Source organism: Alligator sinensis, unplaced genomic scaffold, assembly GCF_000455745.1.
Source record: "Alligator sinensis unplaced genomic scaffold, ASM45574v1 scaffold2476_1, whole genome shotgun sequence".
Classification (NCBI taxonomy): Eukaryota; Metazoa; Chordata; order Crocodylia; family Alligatoridae; genus Alligator; species Alligator sinensis.
The window spans coordinates 134227-143669 of NW_005843298.1; the positions used below are offsets into that span (position 1 = coordinate 134227).

The 9443-nt window shown below is 58.6% G+C and overlaps 1 protein-coding gene across 1 annotated transcript in view; it reads left to right on the plus strand.

Moving 5' to 3' along the window:
- The window catches only part of STARD10 (StAR related lipid transfer domain containing 10), a 26134-nt gene extending 18487 nt beyond the window's left edge, over window positions 1-7647 (plus strand). The window contains exons 4-8 of the mRNA XM_014527096.2: window positions 2601-2748; window positions 3408-3511; window positions 4736-4853; window positions 5782-5834; window positions 6532-7647. Of these exons, the coding sequence (XP_014382582.2) occupies window positions 2601-2748; window positions 3408-3511; window positions 4736-4853; window positions 5782-5834; window positions 6532-6759 (651 nt within the window). The 3' untranslated portion in view covers window positions 6760-7647. The remainder of the gene's footprint in view (window positions 1-2600; window positions 2749-3407; window positions 3512-4735; window positions 4854-5781; window positions 5835-6531) is intronic.
- Window positions 7648-9443: the final 1796 nt, after the last annotated feature.

The window sequence follows — 9443 nt, forward strand, 5'->3', positions numbered from 1 at the left end:
GGGGGGGGGGGGGGGTAGTAGATGCGCTGGAGGGCAGGGCTAGGATTCGGAGAGACCTTGACACGTTGGAGGGTTGGGCCAAAAGAAATCTCATGAGGTTCAACGAGAACAAGTGCGAAGTCCTGCGCTTAGGACAGAGCAATCCCATGCACCGGTGCAGGCTGGGGGGGACGGGCTGGGCAGCAGCTCTGCAGAGAAGGACCTGGGGGGACAGTGGACAAGAAGCTAAACGGGAGCCAGCAGTGTGCCCTTGTTGTCAAGAAGGCGAACAGCATCCTGGGCTGCATTGGTAGGAGCATTGCCGGCAGATGGAGGGAAGTGATTCTTGGCCTCTATTCAGCACTGGGGAGGCCACATCTGGAGTCCTGTGTCCAGCTGTGGGGCCCCCCCACTACTTAAAGGATGTGGACACATTGGAAAGAGTCCAGTGGAGGGCAACGAAAATGGTTGGGGGTCTGGGGGACGGGACTGGTGAGGAGAGGCTGAAGATGGCAAGCGGCTGGTGCCTTGGATGGTAAAGCTGGGCTCTGCGGCTATCCATCACGCAGGCTGCTCCCGGCCTTCAAAAGGAGACACTGTCTCCCAGAACAGTCTCACAAAAGCCACGTACAGAGATCAATCACCGTCTCCCTGCTCTGCTTTGCTCGCAGAGCCCGGCGCCACGTTGGCTCCTCGCATTGGAGCCGCAGTGTGAGCCTGTGACGTAAGCTCAACGCTGCCACTGCCTTTGCTGGCAGCCCTGGGCAAGTCCCCCATCCTCCGCGCACCTGTCTCTCCGCAGTAGGGGACGCTGAGATCGGCTGAGGGCGAATAAGTGTCCGCCCTTCTGTTGCCGCTGCAGGGAGGGCTGGGGATGTGTGGTCTTGTCCATGAAACCTGTCTCTGACCTGCTGCCTGGTCTTGGGTTTGGGCGTGAAATCCAGGCTCAATCCAGGGAATGATGTTGAGGCTGGGGGCTTTAGGCAGCTGCTTAGGGTTTTTGGAGGGTAGGCGAGGGGGGCCTCAAAGCGCTTTCCTCTTCTTCCACCGCCTGCGAGGGGACTGGGAGGATGGCCCTGTGCAGCGAGTGATCCTTCCATATGATCTGAGCCGAGGAGGGGCTTGTTGTGGTGTGCTGGGCAAATATCATGTATGGCAGCTGCATTCGTCCCTGTTAAACCCCCTCCTCGCCCGCCGGAGACAGGATTCTTCACTTCCTGTCCTGAAGGGTCCTGTTGCATTGCTCCGCGTCCTTAAACTGCTGCCATGTTCCTCCCCAGAGACAGCCGCATGTCACTGGTGCACAGCAAGATGTCTGCACTGCATTAGTCTCCGCGGCATTTGGGGCCAGCATGTTCAGTCAATGCAAAGTGTGAGACCCCGCATGTAATGGTGCTCCCTGTCTGAGGGGGCAGCTCTTCCTACACAGGGAAGATGCTTCAGCTCTGTTGACTTCCCCATCCAGGCATCTCCCCCATGCAGCATCCCCAGCTGTGGTCTGTGACGCCCTCTGATTACAGATGCTCTTGTGGCTGCAGAGACGAGCCAGCTGGGACAATGTTCCTGCGATCCAGCCTTTTGACCTCACCCTGCAAGGATTTATAGGGCGAGCTGGGGTGCAGCCTGCCCTGAGCTCCTTTCATAGCCGCTTGCGTCTCAGGGAGAGGAGCAGAGCACAAACGAGGCAGTGCAATGATCATGCCGGGTGCTAAAAGAAGGGACTCCGTCGGGAGCTGACTGTTTGTGGGGAACAGACTTGAACCGAGCTGTTTGTGCCATGCTTCAGGGCTGTCCTGCTCGTGGCAAGGGGGTGCGGCTGGCCCCGCAGCCTCTCGAGGCTGGGGGTTCATTTTGCAGCTCTGAGAAGGATGGTTGAGTTGAAGGGCTGGCGCCAGACTACGTGGCTAATAAACCCAGCCCAGCATAAAGGGAGCCGAGTGTAATAACTGCGTTATTGGCTGCATCACTGCTGGTGGTGTCTGGATGGAGGCTGAGCGTATGCAAAATGCTAATGACCGAGTCCTGGAGCTGTAGGGCTGGGAAGGGACTGCGGGGCTATCCGGGCCCAGCTGCTGCTCTGAGACCATCCCAGACAGACCCAGGGCCCGTTCTCAACCTCCGGTGCCGGGGTCTCTGCGGCGATACGCCCAAGCAGCTGGGCTGATCTGTGCCACCATAAACAAAACCTATGACAGCTGCGTCGAGCCCCTCGGAGGAGGTGAAGGTGATGGTCCCAGCATGGGGGGATTTAAGGGGCCTGAAGCAATGTTCTGGCCTGTTCAGGGGGTCTTGACCACCCCCCCATTGCTCTCACATCTGAGCCCCTGCAGGTAGCAAAGCAGCACCGCTGCCCAAAACCTCACAGGGATAAGGGACTTGACCAAGGCCACGTGCCAAAGTCGGTGGCAGAGCCAGGCAGTGAGCCCTGCCCCCACCACTGCGCAGGGAAACACCTGTTCTCTAGGAGACTAGGATCAATGCTTCCCTGCCCCTGGCCAGGCTACGCAGAGGCAATGGGACTTCCAGGGGTGAGCCCCGGTAGGAGTGGGAAGGGAGCAGGGAAGCGGGGAGGTGGCGACCCCCATGCCTTTGTGGCTCTCTGACCCTGCCTGTCCCCACAGTGCAAGATGGAGTGCAAGGATGTGGCAGCGGAGACCCTCTATGACGTGCTGCACGACATTGAGTACCGGAAGAAGTGGGACACCAACGTCATCGAGACCTTCGACATCGGGAAGCTGACGGTCAATGCCGACGTGGGATACTATGCTTGTGAGGAAGAGGAGGAAGGGGAAGGCAGGGCGGCGGTGTGGGGAGAATGGGGGCTCTTGGGGACAGTGGCAGCAGGTAGTTGCTCCAGACAGGGGTTGGCAAGGGACTGGGGCAGATGCAGGACTTGGCTGTCATACTGGGCTGTGTGTGCTGCTGGGGCGCTGGCCGTGCAGCCTCCTCTCCAGCGCATGGACAGGAACGTAAGAACAAGAACATAAGAAATGCCGTTTACTCCATCTAGTCCTCTGAGTTGCACAGGGACAGAGATCGGAGGCTGGAAGGAAGACTGACTTTTTTCCCCTGTTCCTCCAGCATTGCAGGTCCAGGCAGCTCTGCTGCAGAAGCCGTGCCCTTTATTCCCCTACTCAGTAGTGACTGATGCCCCTTTCCTCCAAGCACGTGTCCAGTCCCTTTTTGGACTGCGAACAAAGGAGGGCAAGAGCAATGGGCCTCATTGCCCTCCATGGAAAGCTTGGATTGGGGTCTTGGAAGGAGGATGTGGTGTGGGAATGGGAGACCCTCTGTTGTAGTGGTGAATAGGCACCCTGGGGAGCACGTTTGAATGGGGCAGATGGGTGCATCAGGGCGAGCAGAGGTGACGCAGTCTAGCACCGTTCTCCCTGGTTGTTGCTCTAAAACCTTGCCTTTCTCCTGCCCAGGGAAGTGCCCCAAGCCCCTGAAGAACAGAGACGTCATCACCCTCCGCTCCTGGCTGCCCATGGGAACGGATTATATTATCATGAACTACTCCGTCAAGCACCCGGTGAGTGCCCGGCGCTCCGGGAGGTCAAAACCTGCGGGTGAGCTGGGGCAAGGGCTTGGATTTACTGAACCAGGGTTGCTTGGATAGGCGCTGGCTGACTGCCCCAGAGACCTGGACACTGGTGGGGCACGTGCTGGCTGTGGGCACCAGCTCCTGCTAGACTCTGGGACCACAGTGGGGGATCCCGGGACAGTAGATCATCCCTCCCTTAAGATCTCATGGGGCTTTTAATGAGAGCCCCAGCTTCCTGCCTCCAATTCTCTGCCTATGTGCAGCTGTGGGGTGCATTGGGTTTTTCAGCTTTGGAGAGGGTGATGGAGCGGGGGCTCTTTGGGAGCACCAGCCCTGGTCCCCTGAGCCTTGGCTGTCACCGTGCTGCTTCCTTGGGCCACCAGCCACCGGGCGAGTGTTTGGATCCTCCGGGCTGAAAACACAGCTAAGGGGGAACGGGCAGCAGCTGTCACAAGTATTGCAGTGGGGTGGTCTTCAATAGGACCGCTACTCCAGCTGTGCTCACTTCTGCAGTGCTGCTATCTCTGCGGCTCCTAGTCACGTAGCTCCCATTTCACAGCCCTGTAATTCTAGCAAAAAGCATTAACTGCGCGGTGGAAATATGAACTCGGGAGAACACTAGCTCATCACTCTCAAGCATTGGAAGCATTGTCCAGATGCTCAAGAAGGCTTGATTTTGTTATGTACATCTGCAAGAGAGACGTACGTTTGACTGTGAAGTACTCCAGGACCAATGAAGCAACATCTTCGGCTGGTTTTTGTGTAGTTTGCTGTGTTCTTACACATAATATATGAAATAGCAAATCAGTGCACGTTCCAATCCAGGTGGTTCTTTTTTTCCTTCAATCTTAAATTGAATAATTTAGCTCTAGGTCTGTACTTATTTGTGAAGCTTCTTTTAACTGGAGAAAATGCGTGTCGTGTTTAATGGGGTCATGCACCCCACTTTGCAAGATCCTAGATCCGCCCACGTGGCAAAGAGGAGCTCAGCTGATACCTACTTTAGCCTGTCTCGAGTGGTCCCCGTTCATGACCCCGCTGCCCCGGGGATCCCCCTGCTCTGGGAGCAATGTGCCAATGTAGTGCTGCCGCCTTGACCTCTGGTTCTGGGCCACCTGGGTGCCCAGTGGATAGGGCGTGAGCCACTCGCTGGTCCGGTCCAAATCAGGGCACAGGTTCAGCCCGGGTCTGTCTGCTTTACCTTCTGTGCAGAAATACCCTCCGAGGAAAGACATGGTGAGAGCCGTCTCCATCCTGACGGGTTACTGGATCCAGGGCAAAGGAGCCACCAACTGCGCCCTCACCTACCTGGCCCAGGTAGACCCCAAAGGTACGGATGCAGCTGGGAGGCAGTGCAGGAAGGCAGAGGCTGCTCTGCCTCCTCTTTCCCATGCCCGGTTATATTGAGTGGCATTAGCACATCCTATCAACCCACTAAGCCGGACCCTAGATGCCTCCATCCACCCACCCCAGCCTGAGTTGCTGGTTCTAATGTGGGGGACATCCCCAGCTCCTGCCAGCCTCTTCCATCCTCACTCCTAACCCTTTCTCTGCCATTGCCTTCCCCCACCTGAGTCTCCCGATTCAAACTCGCCAAGGGCACAGCCCGTCGGGAGAGAAGCAGTGCAGGAGGCTACACAAGGCTTCGTACACCCAGTGCATGGGGAAGGGCCCGGGGACTCATGCAGGGAGCTTAAAAGTCCAATCTTGCCGGTTTACAGCCCGCAGACACAAATCCCAGCTGTCCGGAGAATGACCTCACGTGACGGAGATGCTGCTGCGGCCGTATCCTCAGGCCTCTACAGTTTCATAGTTAGTAGGGTCAGAAGGGACCTGAGCAGATTATCAAGTCCGACCCCCTGCCATGGCTTTAGAAAGCGAGGCATCAGTGCTTCAAAAGCTGCCGTGGAGCCTGACCCAGCAGCAATTTTTATTGGCAAATTCACTCAAGCCAGGCCTCTCGGGGGACTAGAACGGCTCCAGGATTTCTAGTGTGCTTCAGCCAAGAGCCTCGGGTTAAATAGCAAGGGCAGGGAGGGGATTTTGAAAACCTCAAAAGGACGCGTTTGGTGCTGGGGACCCCGTGCTGTCTGGGTTTCAGCCTTTTCAGAACAAAATGGGTTTTGTGACTCTTCTGCACACCAGGGCTCTCTGGAGCCTGGATTCCCTCCCCTGCTTTTTCCCTCGCTGCTTGTCCACGTGATGCCCCCCCTTGCCCTGTCTCACCACTGTGCCTCGTGCCTTTGTCTCTTGCTCAGGTTCCTTGCCCAAGTGGGTGGTGAACAAGTCGTCGCAGTTCCTGGCTCCGAAGGTGAGTGTCCGGAGTCAGTCGGACACGCCTGACTTCCCTTCCGCGCGCTTTCCTCCTCCCGGAGGTCCTGGCATCCTCGGCTTCCTCGGCCCCCGGGTCCATCATGCCTGGTATCCCATCACGTGCCTCGGCAGAGAGCAGGTGCCTAGAGGGAGGGTGAGCAGGGCACATTCACCCTGTTCCTCTCCCGTGGCTCCTTGCAGCTGACTCTATGCAGGGGGTCGGACTCGATGATCTATTGAGGTCCCTTCCGACCCTAACATCTATGACTCAGAGGCTGGAGACCACGTTTCCAAGGACCTTTCCTCCACGGCCCTGGGGGAAGCCACCAGCGTCCTGTGGCAGGGAGCTCCACGAGTTCAGGGCACGAACGTCCCATCGCCTTTGCTGTCGCTTGGTGGCTTTTGCTTTCCGTCAGCCCAAAAGCTCTGTTGCCACCCACCCTGGGTCCTGAAACAGCAGCCGGAGACGCCTGCTGCTGACTCCTTGCTGTAATTAAACCCCTGCCTCGTTATCCTTGACTAGGTGGGGAATCTCCTTGACCTTTTTTGTAGCCCCTCTTTGTCTCTGTGTGGGATACGGGGAGCTGTAGGGGCTCTGAGCCGGGGCAGGCATCGCCTCCACCCTCCCGCCGGTCTCTCGCTGTTTCCAAGCTGCGGGTCTGAGCCCCTTTCTCCTCTGCTCCCTCCTCTTGCAGGCCATGAAGAAGATGTACAAAGCCTGCTTGAAATACCACGACTGGAAGCTGAAACACAACCCGCACTTCAAGCCCTGGCTGTTCCCCGAGCAGAGCACGCTGCCCACCGTGGCGCTTTCCGAGCTCTCCATCCAGCACGCCGACTCCCTGGAGCACATCGACGAGAGCGCGCTCTCCGAGACCAAAGACGACCGGGGCGAAGCCAGCGACGAAGACAGCGTGAATTAGGCCGCGCTGCCCCCCTCGCTTGCGCGTGCCCCCCCCCCCCGCCCGCCCCCCACCCGACTGGGTTTATTTTGTCTGTGTATGCCATGCGGTTCGTGTCTCTCTCTTTCTCTCACACCGTGCACGCTTGTGCGTGCTCACGCACTGCCGGCCGACGCGCTTGGGCGCCGTTGGCCACGTTTTGTCTCATCGGCTGGCAACCATCCTTTCCCTTGATGGGTTCTCCCAGCCTGAGCCCGGCTCGTCCCGGGGGGGTGCCTGGGGGATGGAGCTGCCTTGTGCGGGAAAGCGCATCCCTGTGGCCTAAAGCGAGACCCAGGTATGTTCACAGGGTCTTGCAGGGGCACGACCCGCCTTCCCGCCTCGACCCTCTCCATGCACCAGCAGAGCCCCCTTAGAGCCGGGCGTGGATGGGGGAGAGAGGGCAGGGGGCATGATCCCCGGAGGGTGGAAGGATGTGGACTAGGACCCCTCATTGGGGGCAAACTCCAAGTGACCTTCAGATGGATTCGGACCTCCGCGGCCTGCTGCGGGGTCTGCCGCGGGGAGGGATAGGGATGGAGCCCCCACCCGGGCCGAGAAATCCCCACCTCCCCTTCTCGCTCGGCCGGAGCGGGACAGGCGGTCCCAGACAGCCGTGCGCTCCCCGTGTTGTGGTCTGCGGTTTCCTCTGCTCTCGTGTAAACACTTAGAAACTGCCTTTTCCGACTGGGACCAGCCCGGGTCGGGCCCCGGTTCCCCGGGGTGTGTGGGGAAAGCGGGGTGGGGGGCTCTTATGTTCGAGGCCTTGACTCTGGGTTTGGAAGCCTGCTCCTCCACGGCGGGGCAGGGGAGGAGATTTTGTACCTCCAGCCGGAGGAGTGGATTTAGGAATTAAACAAGTAAATCGGGTGAAGGCCGTGGCTCAGCGTCTCCTTCCCGCTCCGTCGGCCCTGCACGGGGTGGCCGGCCCGGGCACAGAGGTGGGGGCACGGTTGGTTGTGTCCCGAATACGGAGCTAATGCAGGCTGTGTCCTGCTCTTCCGCCCGAGCCCCTGCCGCGAGCTCGGTGGGGCATGAGGGAGGAGGCGGGAGCTGCCAAGGCCAAGGTCTGTGTCTGGTCAGCTGGAAGGGATGCTGTCGGAGGAGAGGAGAGCACCGCTGGCTCCCGGGAGTGCACCTGGGAGGCTCCAAGCAGGGCCCGGGAGCAAGCGCTGGGCTGACTGTGCAGCCTCCGGTCCAGGGGATGGTCACCTGGATCCCTGTGACCTGGGACTACAACTCCTCCACCGTGCAGGCGATGAAGCCAGTGTTGCTTTCACTGGAGTGGGTCGGGGATGGGCTCTGATGCTGGCTCTCCTGCTATCTTGCACCTAATTGTAAGCTCTTGGTGGGCTACAGAGCTACTAGGGTTGCTCCTGGGAGGCAGGATCATAGGAGAAAGGCTGCCCTTTGCAAAGGCACAGAGGGGTTGGACACCCGGGATGCCCGAGCGGCTCCCGCCTGCTCCAGGCTGGCCTTAGCCTCAGCTTACCTACCAGACTTTGCCTGTTCCCAGGGGTTTTGGGGCATGGATCCTCAGTTCACTGCCTTCACTTTCCCAGGGTTCAACCTGGTTCCTCCCCAGGTTCTAGCCTGACCAGCCTCCTGCTGCAAACACCCACCCCTTCTGCCTTATGAGGACTGGGACTCTGCCAGGCTACAGGAGCAAATCCGAGCTTACCTGGCAGTAAGGATGGAGCTGAGCCTCCAGAGTTGCCCCAAGCTACCCCGCCATGCCTCCAGCCCATGGGGTCCAGCCTTCCTACCTTTGTGCAATGCAGCATAAGCCACCTGCAAACTCATGGACACTGGGGGAGTGCTTAACCTTTTGCTCCTGGCTCCCTGCTCCCTTTCTTTGGTTCTCAGCTCACTTGTGAGCACGTGGAAAACCGTGGGGTGCTTAGTGTAAGTCTGGCAGCTCCCACCCTCCTGTCCAGGAATTGGTCTGGGGCTGCAAGGCTGAGCTGGGTAACCTGCTGTGTGGCTGCTATAGGGCATGCCACAGCTGGTGCAGGAGGGGTTGCAACCTCGGGGGGACGGTGGAAGCCATTGCCGTTCCCAAGGCCCCAGTGAGGAGCGCCCGCTTTTCCCTCCCTTCGCGGTGGCTGATGCTGTAGGATCTTTTGTATAGGAGAAGCATAAGGTGGAGGATAAAGTGACAGGCCGGTCCCGGACATGCCTTTCCATCGGCAGGTGATGAAAGCGCTCCTACCCTGAGGTAAGAGCTCTTCTAGCACTCTGGGAAAAGCTGCTTCCTCTTCCAGATGGGGATCTGTCTCCATGGGCCCCCGGGTTTCTTAGGGCTGCCATGAACATTACACCCAATGCCAGAAGCAGGCCCCTCATCCAATGACCCTGACCCTGTTTTACTGTATTTCCTGGAGGACCATGCACGAGGAAAAGAAACCAGCCCCCAAAATTAGCGTGCATGTCTTAAGCAGGGAGGCTGTTCTTTAACTTGCTGGAATAGAAGCATGCAGACGCTGTGCTGCAACATGGCTTCTCAGGCAGGAAGCGGGGGTGGGGGCAGAGTCCAACATTAACCCTTTCCCCCCTACCTTCTGCTTCCCAAAAACAAGGAGTGCATGGCATATGGCAGCATAGGATAGTATTTTCTCGAGGGACTGAATCGGTAGCTCTCCCTGCAGTGGGTCTGTAAACTGGCA